At 36.5% G+C, this 27,224-nt stretch overlaps 1 protein-coding gene across 7 annotated transcripts in view; it reads right to left on the minus strand.

The window, feature by feature from the left end:
* Positions 1-27,224, minus strand: part of SYT1 (synaptotagmin 1) — a 359,166-nt gene that overhangs the window by 70,238 nt on the left and 261,704 nt on the right. For all 7 annotated transcript variants that reach the window (XM_039355193.1, XM_039355200.1, XM_039355245.1 and 4 more), the window contains one exon: positions 14,103-14,296. In XM_039355193.1, the coding sequence (XP_039211127.1) occupies positions 14,103-14,296 (194 nt within the window). The remainder of the gene's footprint in view (positions 1-14,102; positions 14,297-27,224) is intronic.

Here is a 27,224-nt window from a genome sequence, read left to right on the forward strand (position 1 = left end):
CACAAGGTTCCATGTTGTGAATAATAACAGATAAAGAACTTGCAGATTTTACCATTAAAGTGCTAGGCTTTAGAAAAAAATAGTAATATCTTAACCAAATTCAGTTTTTCAATAAACTAATGAAATACAATGTCACACTCCCCCAGCTGCAAATTTAATTCTCTATGCAATTTAGTAACTTATCACATTCATAATACCGCAAAATACCAGACACTGTCTATAATCATGTTCTTTAATAATTACAATGAAGCACAGGGAAGGTCTTGAGCACCTCAGGGGAACTTTATTAAAATCCTATCAAAAAGTAAAATAAGTGATTTAATACTTTTTTTTTGTCAGAAAGTGATATTAGATTCCAATAAAGATACTGCCATTATTTTGCTTCTGAATTGGTTCAGAAATAAAGATAGACTGATTACAGGAATAATATTTATGCTTTCAGCATGTAAAGTGCTATACAGGTGGTTCTTTAATTTTCTTTTAGTCATCTTTTTCTACTTTAAATATATTATTAATTTATTATTTTTTTGATCTTTTGATTATCCATCCATCTGTGCCTGTGCTAGCATTTGAATTGTAGAACAGCCTTCTAGAAAAACACCATAGATTAATTTTTCCCAGTTGAAAATTCTGACTATTATATTCTTAACTCATCTAGTACAGGTAGTCCTTGACTTATGATTGGGACTAGAACTTCTGTTGCTAAGCTATGAAGTTATTTTATGACCTTTTTTTTTACTGTGGTTGTTAAGTGAATAATTTGATTGCTAAGTGAGTCCAGCTTTCCCCACTGACTTTGCTTGTTGGAAGCTGGCTGAAAAGGTGCAAATGGCAATCATTTACTCTTGGGATGCTGCAATTGTCGTAAATACATGCTGGTTGTCAAGTTTCCAAACTTTGATCAGGTGTCTGAGGGAATGCTATGATGATCATAAGTGCAAGGACTGGCCAGAAGTCACTTTTTTCAGCCTCATTCTAATTTTTTTATAACAAGTTTTATTAATTATTCAATTTTACATCCAAATATTTAGGAAGCAGTGTGGTGATTGGGTAATCAATAATCCAAAACCATTCGTACATATCTCAGGTTGTGTCATTAAAAGTTCCCTCTCTATTTCCCTTAATTATTATATCACATTCAAGTTAATACGTTTCTAATTATAGCTCAATCAATCACTACATATGTCAATATAATTTTACTTATACATCTCCAAGTCCTGTTTTTAAATTTTACCTTATTTCAATTACCATGTTCCAATTTAGCCTTTAATATCCATAATATTTAGACTTCAGGTAACCCAAATGTTCCTAATTACATTACAAAATAGTTATCGTATCTAAAATACATATATTATTTGATTAATTACATTCTTACTTTATGTCAGAAGTATATTCTATTTCTCATCCTAGTACCTCATCATTTACTAATAAAATATCTTTTATTGTCACAAACCAACTTCCATATTACAATTCAAAACTATAATTTAATGGTTAATTTTCATTTCCCTTAAAAATCTAAGTCCTAAATATTAAATCAATCAATATCTTTAAAAATCTCCTTAGCCCATTAAGTAAAATTTTAAGCTCTTCCATTATCAATCAACAAAAAAAAAGAAGGAAGAGAAAGAAAATCCCATTTTTAAATCTAACTCTAGCTTTCTTTTTATGCCAAACAGGCTTCCATACCAGTGCCTTTAAATCCTCAGATGAATCTCCCTTCATTCCTATACGTTATTTGAATCAAGGCAGAGCATCCAGTTATCAATTTTTCAAAGGAACTGGCCCCTTTGTGATCATTAGATTGTTGCCCTAATAGTTCAATTTTCCATGTTTGATTTAAAATATTTGTTGTCGGTTCAGTCTGGTCTTCTTCTTCTTCCAGTTTCATCTGACTAAAAAAAGAGGTCATATTCAGTGTTGTAGTTGTTGTTGATTGTCTAGATTATCTAGGTTCTCAATATGTTGTGTTTGTTGATCTTTAGCATCCTCTATCTCAGTGTTGCTTTCTTCAGTTTCAGTTGCTTTTTGAGTTGTAGGTTCTTTAATTGAAATCAAGGTTTGACTGTCCAAGTTCTCAGTAAATTGTATTTCTTGTTGTGTAGAATCCTCTTTAATATTAATTTGTTCCTCTTCTGTTGTTTTTTGGATTGCAAGTTCATCAGTTGGAATCTGGGATTCAATTTGTAATTTTAGGGTGACATCTTTGTCTTTCACTTTAGAATTCATTAGCTCAGCGGCTTCAAGGATTTTTTCAAGTATGAGCTTATAGTTAAATTGTGGGTAAAATTCCTCCATTTCTATGGTGATTAGAGATAGTCCTTTATGTTTAATAAAAGTCAGCAAATGTCTACCTCCACTATTCCTAGAAGTTGTTTTTACCACCCAGCTGTTTCAAATTCTTATCTTTGTTTTGATAGTAGGAAGGACAAATCTAGGCAGGCCTCACAGTCAAAGAAATTCAGTTGTACCAGGCTTCACCACAAGATGTCCCCGATAGCATATAAAATCTTTTTCCAGACACAAGTTAGGCTTTTATCCAATTAAATTTTTTCCCCTAACTTAACAAATAGATAAGATAATAGGTCCCTGTAATAATAGGAACTTTTTGGGACCCCAAATATCCAAAAAGTACAAGTCCAGTTATTTAGTTGTTTAATTAATTGTTCTTTTCTTTTCAAAGCTTTAGTTTCTTAGGGTAGGCAGACGCCGCTATGTTAAAAGCGGGGAAGAAATTTCAGGAGGCTTTTATAGGAAGGTAGTTGGGATAGAAGAGAGGTAAGGTAAAGTCTCACCCAATTCCTTCGCAGTGCTTTTGTTGTGTTTGGTGGTGATTTTTGCTTTCGGCTGGTACGGCTTAGTGATCGGCCATGTTAATGGCTGATCTTTTCTCCGACAGTCCAAAGGAGCTGCCTCAGATCAAATGGAAGGGCTGCCACCCTTCTGCGATCTGTCGAGGGTCCTCCTCACGGTCGTTGCCCCTCCAGGGCGACTTACAATCCTTTTCAGGGTTGCCCAACGAAGTGAAACCGAGTGGTGGAGAGAGTGCTCCCCCACATCTCTGCCTGCACCACGATCCAGAACCGGAAGCCTCAGCCTCATTCTAAATTTGAACTATCGTAATAGTTGTTAAGTCAAGGATTACCTGTAGGTTGAATGAACATAAACTCACTTCTGTATATATATGACTGTGAGACATGGAACACTATGGCAAATCCCTCATTAAAAGTAGATGTGATGCCTACAGTAGAATCAGCGCCTAAATGGAACATGCTTAGGATAGAACACATTGTACTGTTTAAAAGCCTTAGACTTGTGAAAAGCATTAGAAAGTGGTGTTGCAAAGTATTAAAACAAATTTGCCCTTTTGGAAGGCTTATACCTTGATTAGAATGCTGCCCCTAGATACTTGCAAATATGTCTCTCCAAGCACACCGGCTGATATTATTCATTTGTGATGAATGCCAGATAACAGTCTGTGTATCCAGGCAGTTTAATCAGTTAGGAACACTTATCTTTTAAATAGATAAAACACTGTTAGCAAGAAAAGTTAAATGTCCTCTTCTGAACTGTGCTTCTCTTTATGATTGCAATTCTTATTGAGCAATTATTGCCTTGTACCATATCCATTATTATTTCTATTTCTTGATACTATTTTTCTAATATTCCATATATACCTATCATAATATTCTCTTTAGGGTAGAAACAGAAAAGGAGCAAAAATACTAAGTGAAAAAGTAAAGACTTGAGATTAAAAAATAAGTGGAACTATAGTTAAAACAAGTTTACACCAACTCAGGTTACTACAGTTCTCCAGTCATTTCTCTCCTTGCAAATTACTCCTGCTATTACTTCATATACACATTGCGCTACGCATTGTGCTTTGTTTTTTAAATTTCTTATCTGTCCCTTTTTGGGAACCTCATTAATTTAGTATAACCACATCTTTCTAATTATTTCCTTTCCTTTTGCCCCATTTATTTTTCCTTCATATGTTTGGTTTCTGATTCATTCTTTCTATATAAACAAATCATGTCAACATTTTTTTATAGTGATCTATGACTAAAGCTCATGAAGAGCGTCTTGTTTTCAAGCTTGTACCTTTAACCACTTTTCCAATTCATGGCTTATGCATGAGTTACTTCTCTTCAATTCTGCTACTATCATTTTAAGTTGTGTGCTTGCTTGCTTGCTTGGTTAGTTGGTTAGTTAGTTAGTTAGTTAGTTAGTTAGATAGTTAGTCTTGAATTCTGTAAATTACCTGGTCAAGTTTCTACAGCTTTTGGGCAAGATTATGGATGTGGTTTGCTGGCTTCCAACGTCTGAGAGTGATTTGCCCAAAGTTACCCAGCTGGCTTCATGCTCCTCTGAGCCTGTTTACTTTAGCATCCACAATTTTTAAATTAAGAAAATCATAAACTTTCTTTTTCACATTCATATTTTGGTGACCTTCAGTCCTCCTTTGCATGTTAAACAAGCTAATCCATAAAGAAAGCACATGCGTACTTTAGTTCCATTTATTTTGCTAGAGGGTGTTTGTTTAACTTCTCACAATAGAAGAGAACCAATTTATCTGGTGCTCTGAAAGTTGGCAAAATCAGGTTAAAAAAAGCAACTCAATTTCTAGATCTGTCTTCTCCAATGAAAGACGTAGGTGTTTTACCAGGCATTTGTCAAGAAATTATTAGAGGAGGATGAAGAAGAAAGTTTGAAGCCTTTTTACCTTGAGTTTATAAATCAGATGAATTGCATCCCTGAATACTAAAGATATGATGATGATCTCTCTGAATTATTAATATTTGTTTATGTCATCTCTTTGAGAAATCTTGGCAAACTGTTGTGCCTATCTTTTAGAACAGGAATCCTCAACCCCCAGTCCATGGACTAGTACCGGGCCGTGGCATGCCAGCAACTGGTCTACACAAACAAGCAAAGTCCCATCTGTGGGATGCAGGCAGCACTCAAAACCACGCACTCTCCGATCTGCGGAAAATCTTTTCTCCAAGGAACCGGTCCCTGGTGCCCAAAAGGTTGGGGACCTCTGTTTTAGAAGGTGAAACACAAGGTTCAGGAGAAACTATAGGCCACTCAGTGCCTATTTTCAGATTAAATTATTTCAGTTGTTGATTGGGCAAGTTCTTTAGTAGATTGTGGGAATGCTGAATACTGTATATAGGATTTCTACATTTACAAAGCTCTTCATAATATTCTGATTAGTAAGCAGCTTAAATATGACTGGATGCCACATGATTCAACCTTCAATGTTTTTATTAATGACTTAAACAAAGGGATGGAACAAATGCTTATCTACAGATGACACAGAATTGGATGGGACAGGTAGTACTCGAGAAGATAGAAATAAAACTCAACTATAATTACATATATATATATTAGAGTAGTGTTTCTCAAGCTTGGCAACTTTAGGATATATGGACTTTAACGCCCAGAATTCCCCAGGTAGCTTGGGAAATGAGATCTAACAGAGAAAAAGAAAAGCTAATCAGAAATCAAATATATACAGGATGAAGAATGCATGTTTCATCTTGATAATAATGTATTTTGAAAAGATCTTAGAATAATAGTTGATTACAAAATGTGTTTCAATCAGCAATCAGCTGTGGATAGAAAAAAGTGAAATACAGTATACAGTACAAATTGCCTAGAATAATCGTTCCATTTTATTCTCTGTTGATCAAGCTCTGTCTTGGACATTGTGTCCAACTCAAAGCACCTCACTTTCAGAATGTTCAGAAAAGCAATGAAAATTGATTGAAACTATGAAGAGAAAATGAAGAAGCAGGGTATCTTTAACTTTGATAAGAACACCAAAAGGGAATATAATAGCACTCTATTGTTCCAGAATGTAGGACTTGGAAAAATGGATTTTTGTTACAGAAGACTGATTCTGATTGAATGTTAGAGTAGCAAAAGTATTAGAAAAACTAAGAGCAGCTTGACAATGGAACAAATTTTGCAGGGAGGCAATGGGTTGCCCGTCATTGGATATATTGAAATATAGGCTAGTTAGCCATCTGTATGGGGATTCTTTAATTTGGATTCCTGCATTTTGGGTTGAATCTATTGTTTTATGATTTTAAGAGACAGACCAAAAGCACATAAAGTATTATGGGAAATCCCTTATTAGCATTGTTAAAAGGCAGATTATGCTACATTCAAATTGGGTAGTCATATTCTTTTAAAATTCTTTCCAAAATTCTTTCTTTCCAGTTGCTTTGTCATTTATAAAATATAAAACTGATCTGTTTTCTCATTTTCCTATTCCATGTAGCTAGCAAATGTTGAAGATCAGATGGTAATCATGAGAGCCTCTATTATGTTCCCAAGGAGACTCTATATTCATGCTCCCAGAATATATAATTCTATTTTGTTTTTAAAGATTTATATACAGAAAGGTCATTGGAAAAGATCCTGATGTTGTGAAAGATTGAATGCAAAAGGAGAACGGGACAGCAGAAGATGATAGTGTCATCAATACAATGAACATGAATTTGGGCAAACTCTTGGAGGCAGTAGAGGACATGGGGTGGGTGTCTGGCGGGCTATGGTCTGAGGGAACACGAAGAGTTGGGCATGACGTAGCTAGCTTTATATGGCTATAAGCTATGCACTTGGCTTTTAAAAAAACCTTCAATCTGTAGTTTATGGCAGGACATGGTCTAGTCTTAAAATGGCAGTCCATACAAATATAGTATAACGGATCCATTCTTCAATTATGTAAACTAATAAAAATGGTTTGGCCAAATTTTAATGGATACAGCTATTTACTTTCTTGTGAAGTTTCTCATTTCAGTGAAAATATCAAAGTTCTAAATGCTCTGTGGAATATGGATACGGTGCAGGCAAATAATGTTATTGCTCCACAAGGCCTGTTTTCCTTTTTCTGGACATGGTAGATTTTAATCAGCTCCTTGGTTTAATATAGAATGGAGAGCGATGGAGTGCAAATATGCTAAGCACCAATTGAAGCTCACTTAAAGGCCTATTTAAATTCTTAATTTCTCTCCTTTCAGTATGTCCCACAAAACACTCTGGCAATGCATTGATGTATAATGAGGCATTTCTTTTGCTAAAATATTGAAACATGAAGGGTGAATTAGAATAGTCAGTAGTTCATTATAAACAGGTCCTTCTGTGCTCCCTCATTACATCAAGGTGTTTGTGTGCATGTTCCTGGAAGAAAGGACCAAAGAATGTCAAGTGTATTGGCCAAAAATATATACTATATTTGCAGAAAGGTCACACAAGGTGTGAAGGTCATCTCATTTACCCAGCTAAAACAAGCAGGGATCTACAATATTATGAGGCAACAGTGATATAAGAAGATGAAGGCAGATAATTACTTTAATGATAAGTCAAATGCATCTATTAATACTACAGAGAAGAAGGAAATTGTAAACCATTCTCTTATTTTTACTAAGAAAACCATATGGACCAAAAATGATAGCGTGCTGGATAATAGGTCTCTCAGACCATATGGCATTCAATATGGTTCTTGGGCAAGAGTTTGGGATTTTTGTAAGCTGAGTTCTAATGGTGTTTATAATGTAACTAGATTAAAACCTTCAAGATACAGGTAGTCCTTCACTTACCATAGTTCATTTAGTGACCGTTCAAAGTTACAATGGCACTGAAAAAAGTAACTTATGTCCATTTTTCACACTTATGACTGTTGCAGCATCCCCATGGTCATGTGGCTTACTGTACATTCAGATGATTTAGAATTGGTTCATATTTATGATGGCTGCAATGTCCCAGGGTCATGTGATTATCTTTTGTGACCTTCTGACAATCAAAGTAAATAGGGAAGTCAGATCCACTTAACAACTGTGCTACTAATTTAACAACTGCAGTGATTCACTTAACAAATGGGGCAAGAAAAGTCATAGAATGAGGCAAAACTCACTTAACAAATTTCTCATAAATTTTGGGCTCAAGTGCAGTCATAAGTCGAGGACTGCTTTTGCAAAGGAAAAGAAAATCGGAAGCTGCAAAGACAGAATTACAGGAGGCATGTGGAATGTAAGAAACATGGTTACAGGAAAGTTCAAAACAGTGGAAGATGAAATGAGACAACCATAAATTGATATTTTAGGCATCAGCAAATTGAGATGTACAGGTATTAGACACGTTCAGTCAAAAGATTAGATCTTTTATTACTCAGGACATTAAAAGAAGTTGTAATGGCATCGCTTTTATAGCTTGAAAGTGTATAGAAATAACTATACTTCGCTACAATGCTATCAGTGATCCAGTAATTACACTTTGGGGGTCAACCCTTTAATTTGATGACTATTCAGGTTTATGCTCCAACCACTGATGCAGAAGAAAAATGACTACTAATTTTAGATCAAGTTCAATTTGAAATCAACAGAACACTGAAGCAAATTGTGCTACTTATGATTGGAGCCTGGAATGCTGAAGTTGGAAACATTAAATAGAAACATGTAGTTGAATTATATGGCTTAGGAAACCAAAATGAATTTGGAGAACAACTTATCAATTTCTGTCACTCCAATGATTTCATCATAGCTAACTGTCTTCAAACAATTAAAACAATGCCTGTACACATGGATTTACCAGGTGTGTATATAGGGATAAAATTGATTATACAATAACTAAAAGGAGATGTAGGGGCTCAATTATAGCATTGAAGACATGATCAGGTGCTGACTACGGAACAGATCATGAACTGCTGATCATGTGCAAGTTCCAAGTTAAACTAAAGAAGAAGGAGGAGGAGGAGGAGGAGGAGGAGGAGGAGGAGGAAGTATTGATGATTAATAAAAAAAATCAGGACTTCAGAATTGGTATTCAATTTGTTTTAAATGCAGTTTCATTCCATCAAAAAAAGGTTCAGTGATGGAGCTTCATCTTTAGCTTTCATGGTGGCATCAGTGGCAAGGAACACATATTATTTACAGTTAATGTAGCAGGCACAATCCTTTCTAAGTTGAGATTTGGCAACACTTTTCACATCTTTGTTATATTTGCTTTAACTGCTATAATATATTCTGGTTGCGACTACCCTTGAAAAATCTCTGGAAGTTACAGTTCACGAATATGAGACAATTAGTTTAATAACTAAAAAATAGCAAGAGCATTTAGACTTATATACCACTCCATAGTACTTTACAGCACTCTTTGAGCGGTTTACAAAGTCAGCATATTGTTCCCAACAATCTGGGTCCTTGTTTGCTTTTCTTTGTATTACTTACAGGCTACGGAATGCACTGTTTCAGTTGCTACATTTGCCACCAAGTTTAATTGTTAATCAGTTTTACCGTATTAATTTACATTTTAACATCTGGGATATTTTTGTTCTTTAATTTATTAGCTGCTCTCATTACTCATTTGAGTGAAAGGATGGGGTAAAAATAGAATAAGGGAAAAATAGTCAAGCTGAACTTCTGATAACTCCAGGGATACTTCCATGTAATTTTCTTGCAACAGTGTTGAAATGCTTTGACACTGGCTTTTTTAGCAATGTTTTTCAAATCCCAATTTAGCTTAGAGTGCTGGGATGTTTTGGCAATTTTCCATTCATGTATCAACCAAGTTTGAAGTTTATTAAAATATATTTTGGTTTCAAATCTACTGAATTTCTACAGCTGTATGTATTTTGTTTAATTTTGTATTGTGACTTTTCTCCAGAAGCTCTAGATAAATATATAATATTCCCTCTTCCAGTTTTTCCCATAACAATTCTGTGAAGAACTCTGTGAAGGTTGAGAAAGAGTGACTGAACCAATGTTATCCAGTGAAATTCCCATTTGCTAAGAGTGATCTTGATTTGGAATCCCATCGAACCTGGTCTAAAATCAGAATCACTACACCCCACATTTGTCAATACTTGATAAAATAATAGTCCTGGATGAAACTTTTTTCTTTCCTAACATTTTTCCAAATGCAGAGTCTACTTTTTGAAATCAACCAACTTACTCCATTGGTTACAACAGGAGTTGAATGACCAGCATGTCACCTAAACCTTATGTCATGGGCTAACTTTAAAACACACAATTTAATTTAATCTAATATTTCTATCACACTTTCTATGCCACTGGTGGCGAACCTATGGCATGGGTGCCAGAGGTGGCACTCAGAGCCCTCTCTGTGGGCACGCACGCCGTCGCCCCAGTCCTAGGCCTTCAGCTGGGTTTTATAAAACCTTTTCGCTTTAGGCCTCTGCCGCCGTGTACAAAAAAAAAAGGTTCAATCAATCAGTCAATTTCAACTTCTCGCGGGGAAAAAAAGATCTTGCAAAGTTGAAATTGATTGATTGAACTTTTTAGTCCCACCCAGTCTGCTGTTACCACCGCAGTCACGCCCACCCAATGGGCCACACCCATCCAATGGGCCATACCCACCCGGCACCCGACGATGCATAAGTGGGTTTTGGGTTGCAGTTTGGGCACTCGGTCTCTAAAAGGTTCGCCATCATTGTTCTATGCTATACATACCTACTTTTTATAAAGACTGAAGATGAGATTGTTGGGGGGAAAATAAGCACTAAATCTAACATATATTATTCAATTATTTTCTTACATTGGTACATAAACAATTAGGATTTATTTAAGCAAAGTTTATTGGATAATAACAAGTACTGCACATAATACCATGCCAGAATGGATGTATTTATATTTAGTTCAAAAGAAAGTGCCATATAGTTAAACTTAGGCATGGGCTAGGCAAGCATGCTAGATTTAAATTTAATGTTAAAATTCTTTTATTCTTCATTATGGATTTTGTCTGCATTCAATTCTGAAATTATCCCTTATTTTCAAGGGCTTGTAATTAGTAAATATTAATAAACAAACCCCCTTTATGGATTACTGCCTTGTCGTGGCGAAGGGGCTTGCGTAACTCAATGAAGCTATAAGCTATGCTGTGCAGGGCCACCCAAGACGGACAGGTTATAGCAGAGAGTTCTGACAAAATGTGATCCACTGGAGAAGGAAATGGCAAACCACTCCAGTATCTTTGCCATGAAAACCCCATGGACAGTACTAAAAGGAAAAAAGATATGACGCTGGAAGATGAGCCCCTCAGGTCGGAAGGTGTCCAATATGCTACTGGGGAAGAGCAGAGGGCTAGTACTAGTAGTGCCAGAAAGAATGAAGCGACTGGGCCAAAGCCGAAAGGACGCTCAGCTGTGGATATATCTGGTGGTGAAAGGAAAGTCCGATGCTGTAAAGATTTTTTCTCCATAGGAACCTGGAATGTAAGATCCATGAATCAAGGCAAGCTAGACGTAGTCAAAAAAGAGATGACAAGACTGAACATTGAAATCTTAGGAATCAGCGAACTAAAATGGACAGGAATGGGTGAATTTAACTCAGATGACCATCAGGTATACTACTGTGGGCAAGAATCCCTCAGAGGAAATGGAGTAGCCTTCATAGTCAATAAAAGAATAGGAAAAGCAATACTGGGATACAATCCCCAAAATGACAGAATGATCTCAATTCGAATCCAAGGCAAACCATTCAATATCACAGTAGTCCAAATCTATGCCCCAACCACTGGTGCTGAAGAGGATGAAATTGACCGGTTCTATGAAGCCCTACAGCACCTTATAGAATTAACACCAAAAAATGATGTCCTTATCATCATGGGGGATTGGAATGCTAAGGTAGGAAGCCAAAAGATAACCGGAATAACAGGCAAGTTTGGCCTTGGAGTACAAAATGAAGCAGGGCACAGGCTAATAGAATTTTGTCAAGAGAATACGATGGTCATAACAAACACTCTTTTCCAACAACCCAAGAGACGGCTCTACACATGGACATCACCAGACGGTCAACATAGAAATCAGATTGACTATGTGCTCTGCAGCCAAAGATGGAGAAGCTGTATACAGTCAGTAAAAACAAGACCAGGAGCTGACTGTGGCTCAGATCATGAGCTTCTCGTTGCAAAATTTAGGCTTAAATTGAAAAAAGTAGGGAAAAGCACTAGGCCACTCAGGTATGAACTAAATCATATTCCTGATGAATATACAGTAGAGGTGACAAATAGATTTAAGGAACTGGATCTGATAGACAGAGTGCCTGAAGAACTATGGATGGAAGTTCGCAACATTGTACAAGAGGTAGCAACTAAAACCATCCCAAAGAAAAAGAAATGCAAGAAAGCAAAATGGCTGTCTGAGGAAGCTTTGCAAATAGCTGAGGAAAGAAGGGAAGCGAAAGGCAAAGGAGAAAGAGAAAGATACACCCAATTGAATACAGAATTCCAGAGAATAGCTAGAAGAGATAAGAATGCCTTCTTAAATGAACAGTGCAAAGAAATAGAAGAAAACAACAGAATAGGGAGGACCAGAGATCTCTTCAAGAAAATTGGAGATATGAAGGGAACGTTTCATGCAAAGATGGGCATGATAAAGGACCAAAATGGCAGAGACCTAACAGAGGCAGAAGAGATTAAGAAGAGATGGCAAAACTACACAGAAGAACTATACAAGAATGAGCTTAACATCCCAGATAACCACAATGAGATGGTCACTGACCTCGAACCAGACATCCTAGAATGTGAAGTGAAATGGGCCTTAGAAAATCTGAGCAACAACAAAGCTAGTGGAGGTGACAGTATTCCAGCTGAGCTATTCAAAATCTTAAAAGACGATGCAGTAAAAGTGCTACACTCAATTTGCCAGCAAATTTGGAAAACTCAACAGTGGCCACAGGATTGGAAAAGATCAGTTTACATTCCAATTCCAAAGAAAGGCAATGCCAAAGAATGTTCAAACTATCGCACCATTGCACTCATTTCACATGCTAGTAAAGTTATGCTTAAAATCCTACAAGCTAGACTCCAGCAGTATGTGGATCGAGAACTACCAGAAGTACAGGCAGGATTTCGAAGAGGCAGAGGAACTAGAGATCAAATTGCCAACATACGCTGGATCATGGAGAAAGCTAGGGAGTTCCAGAAAAACATCTACTTCTGCTTCATTGACTATGCAAAAGCCTTTGATTGTGTGGATCACAACAAATTGTGGCAAGTTCTTAAAGAGATGGGAGTACCAGACCATCTCATTTGTCTCTTGAGAAACCTATATGCGGGTCAAGAAGCAACAGTGAGAACTGAACACGGAACCACTGATTGGTTCAAAATTGGAAAAGGAGTCCGGCAAGGCTGTATACTGTCGCCCTGCCTATTTAACTTATATGCAGAGCACATCATGAGAAAGGCAGGGCTAGATGAATCAAAAGTTGGAATTAAGATTGCCGGGAGAAATATCAACAACCTAAGATATGCAGATGATACCACTCTAATGGCAGAAAGTGAAGAGGAACTAAAGAGCCTCTTGATGCGGGTGAAGAAGGAGAGTGCAAAAGTTGGCTTGAAACTCAACATTAAGAAAACCAAAATCATGGCATCCGGCCCTCTCAATTCCTGGCAAATAGATGGGGAAGAAATGGAGGTAGTGACAGATTTTATTTTTCTGGGCTCAAGATCACCTCAGATGGGGACTGCAGCCAAGAAATTAAAAGACGCTTGCTCCTGGGGAGGAAAGCTATGGCAAATCTAGACAGCATACTAAAAAGCAGAGACATCACCCTGCCAACAAAAGTGCGTATAGTCCAGGCCATGGTTTTCCCAGTTGCAATGTATGGCTGTGAAAGTTGGACCATAAGAAAGGCTGAGCGCAAAAGAATTGAGGCCTTTGAACTATGGTGCTGGAGAAGACTCCTGCGAGTCCCTTGGACTGCAAGGCGTTCAAACCGGTCAGTCCTAGAAGAGATCAACCCCGACTGCTCTTTAGAAGGCCAGATCCTGAAGTTGAAACTCAAGTACTTTGGCCACCTAATGAGAAGGAAGGATTCACTGGAGAAGAGCCTAATGCTGGGAAAGATTGAGGGCAATAGAAGAAGGGGACGACAGAGAATGAGATGGCTGGATGGAGTCACTGAAGCAGTAGGTGTGAATTTAAATGGACTCCAGAAGATGGTAGAGGACAGGAAGACCTGGAGGAACATTGTCCATGGGGTCGCGACGGGTCGGACACGACTTCGCAATTAACAACAACATAGTTTTAAAGATTATTGTTACAGAATCATAACAGCAATAGCAAGTTTACTTACAAGGAATTTTGGTTAGTTCATTCATAAATTTCTCCTTTAACTTTGAAAGTGAATTTTCTTGTGTGCCGCCTTTTCCTCCTCCGGGTATCGCTGGTTCTGTTGCATTATTTGCTATTGCAGTTGCAACAGTAGTACCTGGTAGTGCTGCTAGTGCCTGGTGTTGACTTTCTTTTGCCATTTTAGGCCCAGGGGAACTAAGATTGAAAAGAAAGCAGAGAAAAAAATGTTCAAAAGGTTAAACTTCATCGTAGGTCGATAGCAAACTAGAGAGCAGTAACCCCAATTGGTGCACCTGCTTCCTGGATAAATATCACTTCGTTAATACATTGCTTCACATTGACTCATACAATATTTATTAAACCATTGGGGTAAAAAAAAGATTTTTTCAGAAGGTAAAAACTGCATATTCTTATATCTTCCTCCTGAGTCCAAAACAGTTATTTCTGTTTTCTACCTCAATATGGGCTTAGCATCTGTTGTTTAAACTTTGAATTCTGCCCTTTCATTTTGAATAGATAAGTAATCTGACAGCAGTTTCATATATACAAACATTTCAGTGCATTTGCATAATTATTTGTACATGTCTTTTGGATTGAAAACTTTCACAGCACAAGTAGAAATGAAAATAGAAAGCAATTACACCCGGATAATTAAAGCACCTCTACGCTCTCTTGAACTCTTTAACCAACATGCTCTCTATTTAAGCAGAATTGGACATTATTTTTAAAAAAATGTTCCATCTTACTTTTGAATCACATTTATTGAAAGCAAATTTTCTTCCACTGACATTTGTTTCCAACAATAATCAATTAAATTATTGACATTCCTCACTATTAATAGGGTTAAAATCAATGCATCTGTGGGTTGTTTTGCTTCATCCAAATTACAACTCCAGGCTGTTGAAATAAATTCATAGCTACATTAATGTATTTTTGTTTCATGGGCTTTGGGGAAATATTTTTACACAGATTTAGCATATAAACAATGTACGTTTATATGGAGTATGTAAGAAGCATCTTGAATACTGCTTAGGGGATAGCTCAACATTTGTTTTAGGAGACTATTTCAGTCTTGGTCTGTCTCTTAAATAATGCTGCTTTGAGGACTAATTCCCATCTTCTCTATTTCAGAAAACTATAGAGAAAATAAATTTAAGAGATAAGGATAATTCATTATTGCTCTGGTTTAAATTTTTTTGTACTTTTCCAGAAACAACTAACTTCCCACTGGGAAATGAATTAGTAAAAACCCAATAACTAAAGTTGAATAAAATAAGTCTTCTCAAACAGACGGTGCAGAAAACAAAAAAAACAAACCCAACTTTTATTTATTTTTTTAAAAAATCACAAATATTGCACATTCTAACATATTTTGATCATACAAGCATTCCCTTTAATACCACTGGAACTGTTCAAATGGAAAACTGAATCAAATGATAAATGCTATTTTAAAACTGTACTCACTATTTTCATGCTTATAACTCATTTAAAAATGGAGGTAAACACTGCAATTGTGCAGCCAATTATTTCTAATGTGTTTAAAAATCATATGGTAGATTGAAAAAAGTAAATAGTGCAATAGAAGAATAGACACTAATAACAAAGTTTTTTGTTACTTTGTTTTCATGAATTTCTGGGTGATGGGTAACTTTTTCTTTTTCATTGGTGCATCTTTGCATTCTTTGTTTCCTGGAAGATCTGTTCTTCCCACTTTTCTTTTCTTTGATCTGCTTACTGTACAGGTACCACTACCAATAAAGGAGAACATTTGCACCTCAGGGTTGAAATGCTTTATGGGCTGTAACCTACCTGTTCTGAGTTGTTGCAACTCCGAATGGTCATAAAATGACCAGTCATAAGTTGAAGGCTACCTGTAGTGCAATATATTTATCTTTCCTCCCCCACAAAGCATTTTTACTATCATGTTGCTTGAAAACCATGATTAAAGCTTGATTATTGCTTGTCTAATTACTTGTTTATCCTGTATAAAGGTCCCATGAGTCCATAATCAGTAGGGAAGTTATAGGGAATGAAACTGAAAAGGGTTGCATCCCAAAAGCACTGTCTAATAAATCACAATGGGAGAGTATTCTTTTTCACCTGTTTATTGCTGCAGTACTGCGAGTATAGAGGAATCTTAAAGAGGACATTCAGATTGAAACTAACCAATAAAATGTCGTAGACTGATTACACACCAAATCTCAACAAATATTTGATTATCTACTAAGAAAACAATGACACAGTGATTGGTACAAAAATATAATGATGTATGGAGATTCTATTATTCACATTCTCTACTGTGTATTAGGTTGAAGAGTTCTTCCTTATTTACCAACAGAAAGATTTTGGCAAGGGCAGCTATCCTCATTACTGCAGCTCTGTGACATGACTGGGCAACAAGTTTTTTCTCTTTTTACATAAGTTCAGAAACAATTTTTATTATTTGCTCAAGCTACGCTTTTCATTCTGCATACAACATATCTTAGCGCTTTGTCTTCTAAATCTAAGCAGTAGAATGGAGTTCCCCCTACATTTGCTAAATAAGTTTTGCAGCCTTTCCAAACAGTTCCTCAGATGTTGAGATATGAGTTGGATGAGCCTGGGGTTCTTATCACCTTTGTCATGACCTTGGACTGTGAGACTCAAATATTGTTACTGCTGTTCCATAAGAAGTCAAATTTAGTGCCTTGTTCTTAAATAGGATCTATTTACCTTGAATCACACACACACAGAATCTTAAGAAAACACCACTAATCTATAGTTCCAATAAGTGAGTTTTATGCTTCTCTAGACAGTCTCTAAAGGCTTTGGGCCTTTCCTCCAAATATAGCTTCTGTACTCAGCACTTGCTTTGGACCAGTGTTACTTAAAGTGTGATCATAGAACCTCTGTGGGTCCCCCAAGACCCCTTCAGAGTTCTCAAAAATCAACATTATTTGCCTATATTGAAAAATAATACCATCCAACAATATTGAGAAGCTGTAGTAGTTCAATACATATTACATTAAAAATTGTACTTAGCTACAGTCATTTCAATTATCATGTAGAAAGCAGAGATAATATCATGATGATAACATCATCAATATCAATATCATGTTACACCAGCCTGGTGTAGTGATTATCATGTTGCACTAGAAACCAGGAGTCTATAAGATCTAATTCTCTCTTGGGCATTGAAATCAGCTGGGTGACTTTGAAATAATTATTCTCCCTTGCCCAAAATATCTCAAGAGTTGTTGCTGTGTGGAATATAGGAGATGGGAGCATTATGTATGGCATTATGTATTGAGTTGTGCAAAATAAAGGCAGGATATAAATCAAATAATTTTAAAAAGCAACCAACTAACCAATCAACCAAATGTTGTCCTATGCCCTGCACATATCCTAATGCAATCAGAAGCAATGACTATTCTCTGTGTTTGAAGTTACTTTTTGTGCATGGGTCCCAAACACTGAGTGATGCATATTCTTGTAGAAACAGAGACAACTGTCAAATATAGAGGGGTGTGGAACTTGATGTTACATCTCTATCAGCAATCCAAGGATAACTCTTAAAGGATCAGGAAACTATTGAGTTGCTTTGATAGTACCTTGGGAAAATAGCCTTGTTTATTGTGATTACTTTCCATAATTTTTATGTCATTAAAGAATGGTTCATCAAAACAGTATTCTAGTAATCTCATCTAAAGGAAATAACCAAGAAAATGTTTTTAGTTTCAGATTTCAGTTACCTGAAAATGTTGATGGAATGCATAATAGAGGTAGAATTTATCCAAAGTTTGCCTTATATGCTCTCAAAGGAATACCAAATTATCTTCTAGAGAATATTACGTTTAGTTTTTAAATTATCTACAGCCTTACTCCTGGATGGTTTCCCAGATAGTTTTATTGCTTGAGTAGATTTTCTTTTCTACTGTGAGCCAGATAGAAATGATAAGTAATTAAAATGTAAGAAAGTCACTATGCTAGGCTGAATGACACAAAAGATAAGATACTGCTGCATTATTCTTTGTCCTGAAATGCTAGAACAAATGTGTCTTTCATTAAACTTCAGATATTTCAATAAATATATAAAAGTACAAGAGAAGGATAAGGTCTATTAAAACTGGAAGAAAAACTATTTCATTTACAAACTTTGCTGTGGCAATGTCCCCTATCTTTCTTAATTATTGTCTAAACCATATGAACTATATAGCTAGTTGAAAAATCTATCACTGGGGGTTTTATGTTCATAAGAGCAGGCCAAAGTGAAATCATGATATGTAATTAGGCTAATGAATTAATTACTTAATACAGACCGATTGTAACTTAGACACAGTTTCCCCTATAAAGTTCCCAGTATACCTGTTTTGAATGAAGCCAATCTGACTAGTATGAGTAAAGCTAATAATGATATTGAACAGGCTGCATCATTTAATTAAATTAATTAATAATTATATACAGTATGCTTTTAAATCTTTTCACGCAATCCAAAATTCAGTGGTAAAGTGTAGAATGGTAAGAACTGGCTCTTTTGTTTTTGTTCTCTAATAAGATGAGTACCACAATTGTCCAAAATATTTTAATATTCTCTTTGAAAATAGTACAAAGGAAATCAACAATAGAACTTCATCAAAATATTCACAAAGAGTGAATTTTCACCCAAAGCTTGAAGTGCTTTTATTATTCATACAAAAGAATATAAAATATGGTAAAACGAATCAGTTTAACTGCACTTGTCATGCATTCTTCATAGCATATATGTACAATTTGGATTAATGTTCTGTAGTTTCTAACATTCATAGTGTTAAGCACCTGATTTATGATTCACTTCTGATGAACATAACGATATTTAAGAGGCTGCCTTGATAGCGGCCTCTCCAAATGAAACTCTACCTATCTAATCTCCTTGTGACCCTGTCACTACTGAAGTTGATAGGATTCTACGCTCTGCTTTGTATTTGGCTCCTATTTCCAGCTGAATGCCTATCATTTTTGCTGGGTGTCCTGAGTCCTTTTTATTAAACATTGTCAATTGCTTGTTATCTTTCTTTTGCACTCCAGTTAAAGGTTGTGCCCTTTTGTTCTTAGCGGTTATGTCTGTTTTCTCTGTCCCTTGAGGGCATTTGAGTTTAAATTTAAAAGTCTGTAAAAATATTGTTTTCCTTTAAAAAAAAAGTATGGATTTTATATGGATGAAATAGATATACTAGGATATATTTTTTCTAGGAAAGATATCTATCTTTTATTCACTATCTCTTTTTATTCTTTATTAATCCTTTCAATTAACAGCACTTTTAGAATGTATTTCTTTTTCTCTTTTTAATAAACTGTTAACAGTTACTTTGCTACTAGTACTTTTTTCTCTCTGTATTTTTGTATCTGTGTCTCTGTGTGAGTAGTTTTGGTTTGTCAGAAAGGAAAATGATTTTTCCTGTGTAACCAATGGTAATCATTACCATTATTATTTTAAATTAATCCCAAGCATTGCTACAGCTTGATCACAAAATGTGACATCAGTATGGGAATGACAACTTAGCATAAAAAATATGTTAGTTTATTATCAGAGTTGGAATAAATTGTCCTGTGGTGTTTAGTTGACTTTGTGTAGTGCTTGCTGGATACATTAATATTCAGTAAATACTTACATTTAACTCCTAAGTTGGGAGTTTTGACCAAGATTATAGTTAGGAAAAAACTGCTTAAATTAATTTCAATAATGAATGACTATGTATGAAGTAGAATTCAGAGATATCTTTCTAGCCTTGTTCTGAAGGACGTGCAAAGAAGGTAAAAACCTGGAAATGTAAAAAGATGATAAAAGCTTGAAAAAGCAACAGAATGTGAAGAGAAAAATAGCAATAGAATAGAATAGAATAGAATATCTTTATTGTCATTGTGTAACTCACAATGAAATTAAGTGCTGTCCACAATGCACACTACACACAAGTAAAAACCACAAATAAGAACATACATTATATACACACATCCTTCACGTTCTATTCACCATTGTGCTGCCCCTAATATTGCACTTCAATGTTGCACTATACAGTGGTATTTAAAATGGTTACAGCTCTGGGACAAAAACTACTTTTCAGCCTATTTGTCTTTGTTTTTATTATCTTGTACCATCTGCCAGATGGTAGTAGTTCAAAAAAAAAAAAAAAAAAAAGAATGTCCGGGATGAGATGAGTCTTTAAGAATATTTTGAGTTTTCCTGAGACAACAGGAACTATACATTTCATCTGGGGGGGGGGGAGGAGAGGGCAGCACTTAGACCAGGGGTGTCAAACTCACAACGTCATGTGATGTGTCATGATGTATCGTGACCTTTTTTTCCATTGCCAGCAATGGGGTGGGTGCGGTTTCAGCATGACGTATCTGGCCCATGGGCCAGCAGTTTGACACCCTGACTTAGACTTACAGTATATACCATGTCATAGTGCTTTACAGTCCTCTCTAAGCAGTTTACAGAGTTAGTATATTGCCCCCAACAATCTGGGTCCTCATTTACCGACCTAGGAAGGATGGAAAGCTGAGTCAATCTTGAGCTTGTTAGGAACAAACTTCTGGCAGTCGGCAGATTTAGCCTGCAATGCATTCTAACCAGTGTACCTCCATGGCTCTTTAATGAAAATAAAAAACAAAATCCATATACTGTATTTATTATCCATATCTTAAAAAATGTCTAAGCTTTTAAAATAGATATAAAATGATATTATTAGATATCTAGGTTAAATATTTATAGAAAAAAGAAATTATATGTCAGTTTAGGGATGAAAGACAGCTTTTGTTTTCTTCTCCCTATTCCCAGGTTGCTTTTCATAATGCTGTGGATGGTTACATTTTGTGATCATTGACTTGGTTTATTAAAGATATTATCTTAATACTGGAAAAATACAGATTTGCTGAAAATTTAGAAAACTAATTACTATATAAGTGTAATAAATGAGCAATTTTAATGTATAAGGGAATATAAAGAAGAATTACTGGAGATATCCTGAAGTGTTGAAACAAGAAGCAAGAAGAAACATTCTTAAAGAAAAGGCAATTCTTTTATAATTTTTATTGCTTGATCCAAACATAGTTAAAATAGATCCAAATAAAATCAGCCATACAAATTTCCATGCCACTGAACAGAATTTACTAATGCCAGTCCATCGACTGCATAATTAGCAGAACACATTCCTGCTCTTCTCTCCATCTTCTGCACAGCTGTCCATCTGTTTCAAGGGTTAGGGAGACTCCAGAGCAAATCTGGTATAATGCCCAAGTATAAAGAGAGGAAAGGATTGAGGCAACAATCTTATTTGGTGATTGGAAATCTGCATGTTTAACATATGATTCATTTAAATTGGTTTAACAAATAAGAATCCACAAAGAAAGGAAATAAGGAAGAGAAATTATATAATGGCCAGTGTGACAGAATTTTCCTTTTTATATTTTTAAAGATTTAATTATTTAAAATATTTATATGGCCTCCCATCTGAAGCCCACCCATCTTAAACAACTCTGGATGGTTTATAACACAGGTTTCCAACCTTTTTGGTTTGGTGGCCCAGAAAGGGAGGCAGGCACTGCTATGTGCACAAATGGCCCCGAGTGTACAAATGACCCCCATGCGTATGCACACAAGTGGGCTGTGCATGAGTGCATGTGCACATACAAATGGCTGCATGTGAACACACAAGCAGGGCTGTGCAGGCACATGCGCACATACAAATGGGGCTGCGTGGGCGCGAGTGCTACAAATGGAGCGGTGCTAGTACTGGCAGGATGCTATGGGCAGCACTAGTGCTAGTGGCACACTCTGGGGCGGGATGGCGCTAGTGCTGGTGGGATGCTTGGGGCAGTGCTAATGCCAGTGGGATGCTCGGGGGTCGGGTGGCTCTAGTGCCATGGTAAGCTTGGGGCAGCGCTAGTACCAGTGGGATTCTCATGGGTGGGGCGGTACTAGCACTGGCGGGATGCTCAGGGTGGTGCTAGTGCCGGTGGGATGCTCAGGGCGATGCTAGTGCTGATGGAATGCTCGGGGTGGGGTGGTGCTACCTCAGCACTAGTGCTGGTGGGATGCTTGGGGCAGGCCAGTGCTAGCACATGTGTGTGTGGGGCAGTGAGTGCACTGGCCATTCCTTCACACAGCCTGGTGGGCTGTTGCCCACAGGTTGGGGACTCCTGGTTTACAACAGTAAAAGCAGTAATTATAAAACCAGAAAATAAAACAAAAACTCTATGCTTTAATCATCCTCTTAAGATGTCCCACTGCAAACTCCAATTACTCTAATTCCATTCTTCCTATCCTATTCTATCCTATCCTATCCTATCCTATCCTATCCTATCCTATCTATCCTATCCTACTCTACCCTACCCTACCCTACCCTACCCTACCCTGTTCCAGGAACTTAGAAAAAGCTGGAAGTCTGGAAGGGTGGGGATCTGCCAAATCACCAGAGGGAAGATATTCTATAAAATAGGGGTAGCCATGGGATAGAGAAGCTTCCAAGGTCCCACTAAGGAAGAATTCTGTAATATGCTTACCCTAGCTGATCTAATGGGATTGGCAGATATTCTAAGGCAGGGCTTTTCAACACTTTTACCCATTGTACCACTTTTAGGATAAGGCAATATCTGAGTACCACCAATCGCCTAGCAAGGTGTCAAAAACCAGATGACCAAAAAAAGGGAAAAAATGATAAAGTAAAGTAGTCCTCAACTTACAACAATTTGCTTAGTGATTGTTCAAAGTTACAACGGCACTGAAAAAAGTGACTTATGACCATTTGTCACACTTATGACTGTTGCAGCATCCCCAGGGTCATGTTATTTACATTCGCATACTTGGCACAGTGTCCTAGAGTCATGTGATCACATTTTGCAATTTTTTGACAAGCGAAGTCAATGGCCGGGGGGCATGGCAGCTCATCACTCAGGTTGCAGGGTGCCTGTGGGGGGTGCAGGCAGGGCTGTGGGGGGATCATGGGTCTCTGGTGGAGGGGGATGGGCTTGGGGTGGGCGCCTTCCTTCCCTCCTTCTCATTGTCCCTTCTTTCCTTCCCTTTGTCCCTTCCTTCCTTCTCCCTCCCTCCCTCTCATTGTCCCTCCCTCCCTTCCTTGTCCCTCCCTTCCTTCCTTCCCTCCCTCTCTTCCCCCCCTCCTTCCCTCCGTGCCCCGGAAGAGACAAGGGAAGGAGGACAGGCTGCCGTGGTTGGTGGCTGTACTGTCAGTGACCATGGCTTGAAAGGCCACTGTAAATTGCTCCTCCAGGAAAGGCACTGAATTGAAAAACAGGAAAGAACCTATTGTTCTAAAAGGGGGACATAAATATCCACAAAGTTTAAAATAATCATTTAAATGTCTAATTTTTCTTATTATTATTGTATATGTGAATATAATTTAATATCTCATCAGGAAATGTGTAAGAAGCGAACGGAAAGAGTGAAATCTCATAGTACCTCAGCCAATGGGGAAAGAGGAGGGATGTGCAGCCGGGACAGGAATGTATAAAGAAGGAAATATTTTGGGTTGGAACTTTGGAGAGAACCAAGCTTTGATAGCTTCTCTCCCCACTTATTGCAATAAATGAAACAAAAGGCCTTCACTGTTTCTTGGGTGGTTATTGGTCAGGTGAGCTTGCCTCTAGTCACAAAGGAAAGTAGCCAGGAGCACATAACCAGACTATGAAATAACATGTTTTCTGCAAATACTACTTTGGGACCATTTGTGTTCCTTCTTCATTCAGCTCTCTAATTATTGAGATAGTGAGTAGTTCAAACTGAGCAGTCTATTTGGATATTTAAAAGCCAAAGTGGTATGTGAAGGAAAAGTTATTCTTGCTATGTTTTATTTATGCTTTAATGAAGGCTACCTGCATAATTTTCAATTTTTGTAGTAGCTACTGGCCTTCAATATTATATCTCTGCTTTTCCTAGAGGAAGCATATCAGTTCATTTAAATTCAGTAAGTAAAATCCCTTGCTTTTATGTTCTGCATATTTTCTACAATATTTGTTTAAAAATCACTAGTTGCAACCAATAGCTGGGATTATTGAACTATCTACATGTTGCATAAATAGCTGCCCTGGGATCAACTCAATAGCTATTGCTTTGCTCTTGGAAGTAGCATGTCTATGGAAACTACAGGAGATTAAATCCCAATATATTGCCATTATTAACTCTTAAATAAAAATGGGGACAAGTTAATGGATATAAAATGAATGCACAAATGTTACATTAGTCAGACTAACCACTGGATGGCATTGTAGATCCATAAAAATATTAGAAAGGCCAAAAGGGGGAAAAGGGGAGAGGTTTTTTGTTTGTTTAGTAGTTATTTTTTATCTGAGTGAAATGGGCAACAATCAAGCCTTGCAGTCTTGATATTTCAAACTTCTGCGTATCTCAGACTTAATTATGATTAGCATATTACTGAAAAGCCCTGCAGAATATTACAAATAATCAAGTCATCACAAACAACATACTCTATGACTCATTTAGAATGCCCAAGTAAACTGCATCCACTATACATGTCAATTAAATGCTTCTGCATAAATATGTTGGAAAGGCACTTGAATAATAGTTAACCGCTTTCAAGCCTATTAAATTCTGCTTCATTTCCAAAGAAATTGTGCAATTTGAAAATAATAATTCTAAACCAGTAATAAGAACCAGGGTGAAAACTAGGATCCCGTGTTCCATTTATCTGTCCTACCTGCTCTTTGTGCATCACATTAGGGATTTATATCAGCCTGAATGAGGAAGCTGGGTGGGTTCCAGTGTTCAGTGTTCATTTGTCACTCATTAGTTGACATATTGGCACATAGATATGTGTCATGTAACTTTTCCTGTTGTAAAATTTATTCTTACAGCTTCTAAAACTTACACATTGTTGATAGCAAAACATTACAAATATGATTCTACATTGTTTATCTTGTATAGCTTATTTTATTTTGTACCTTCTATTTTGCAACTGTGTTCTGTAGGTTTTATTTGATAAGTCTTATTTAGTCTGGATCAAGAAAGGTTTCTTAAAGAATTTGATTGATCGATCAGTTGACAGTTTATTTCTGATGCTTTTCAAAAAGATAATTTTAAAACCATACAATATGCTCCCAGGCAACACTAATCACTTGTTGTAGTGAGTAGAATAGATCCCTATGTAAGTCCTAGAGCAGGGGTCCCCAACCTCCGGTCCGTGGACTAGTACCAGGCTGCGGCATTCCAGCAACCAGTCCGCACAAACAAGCAAAGCCCCATCCGCAAGAGGCAGGCAGCACACAAAACCATGCACCCTCCGGTCTGCTGAAAAACCTCTCTCCATGGAACTGGTCCCTGGTGCCCAAAAGATTGGGGACCTCTGTCCTTGAGCAATCTGAATGAAAAAAAGGGAATTCTGGGTAGTAGTCTCCAGGCTGAGGGAGTATTTTATCTTGCTGATCCTTTTAGTTTTATTGCTAGCAAACTTCCCTTATTTTTTTAAGTCTTTTTATTCCAATATAATTTTTATTCTATGAATTTCTGCATTTATATGGTCTAAAAACATTTCAGAATGATCTTATCTAAATTATATTTTGTCAGTTATTAGCAATTTTGTTCCTCACTTGCAATAAAAATTTCAAAAAAAGCTAAAATATTTAAATATCTCAAGTTCTTCAGTTTTTCAGACATATTGAACATGGAATCTACCTAATAAATTTATTTATTTGGAAGTTTATTTATCTATTTATTTTTTTATTTAGTTGGAAGTTTATTTTCATTGTATATGTGTGTCTGTGTGAGTGTATACATACACATAAACACAATCAATTTGATTTGACAGCATGATTAAACAGTGCTGGCAAATTAGAATAGATGGGTTGTAAAAAATGTTCTTAAAGGTGAATATGGCTGGCAATCCCTGTATTGGATTTGTATTGTATTTATATTATCGTTGAAGCATTTTTGCTTTTGTTTGTTCTACTTCACTTATACAATTTAAAAATAAAATAAAATATATATTTTATTGGGAAATGAAATTTACTGATATCGGGTAATCATGAAGAAAACCTGACCTCAAGAGGAAACCGATGGAGGCCATCCTCTGTTAATCTGGAGAATTTTGCAGAACAATTTATTCCTGCAAGCATCCCAGGTGCTAGCCTTTAAGGTTTTTGAAAATAACAAGGGATATCTTGTACTGCATTGTACTCACAAGTGGTAGCCTTATAAATTAAAATTATAAATAAACAAGCAAATATATCTGGAAACAAACTAGCAGATAGAATTCAAAATCTGTACTGTATAGAATCTTATAGATCAACTGGGTTGCAATATTTTCTACCAATTGAAATTTCTGAGTGAAATTTACCGCATAATTCAGTTTTACAACCAGTTCACTTGCTACAAAAGTTAAGCATGAAACCTTTTTGCAAATTGGGACACAGTTTTGAGCACCCAAAACATACCTCCAAATCAGCTCCAAAAGGCACAGAAGAAAGAAAAGTGATGTTTTTGGAATAGAAATCCATTTCCAGGTTTAAATATTAATAAAAAACTGAGGGGAGATTTTAACGGTGCTATGCATGCAAGCAAACCTATGGCTATATCTCAGCTGAAGAGGGAGAAAATGTCAAAAGCAAGAATAAAAATTCTATCTGGCTACAGAAAATGCTAGGAAGCTGTTATTTCTTCCAGAGGTTACAAACTGTAACTGAAAGGGTGTCAAAACCTTTCAGTTACAGTCACCTTCATATTTTCTTATTTTGAATCTGTAAGCAATTGCACATAAATAGTAAATACGCATTCAAATTCTCAGAAAAACACCACCTTCAACTTTGTACCACATGCCAATTTCTGTTAACTTGGGAATTAATTGTAACACACAATTTCCTGATGATCTCTCCCTAAAAGTATACATTAATTATATTGGTAACAAGAATAGATCCCTGAGAGACCCCAGAAATCAGATTTTCCTTTGTAGAGTAATAGTCTTTGTGTACAACGTTTCCAGTGCCCAAAACTGTCAGTCCAGAACAATACCATATTCAACTATCCCCAGAGGAGCATCACACTTCATCTATCTCTCTCCAGGTGAAAACTATTTACCTGTCTGACCAGGGGAGTCTCAATTCTATATAGCCTGTCCTAAAACTAGTTTGAAATGTCTCAAAC

Source organism: Crotalus tigris, unplaced genomic scaffold, assembly GCF_016545835.1.
Source record: "Crotalus tigris isolate CLP2741 ecotype Arizona unplaced genomic scaffold, ASM1654583v1 scf7180000017571.3126492, whole genome shotgun sequence".
Lineage (NCBI taxonomy): Eukaryota > Metazoa > Chordata > Lepidosauria > Squamata > Viperidae > Crotalus > Crotalus tigris.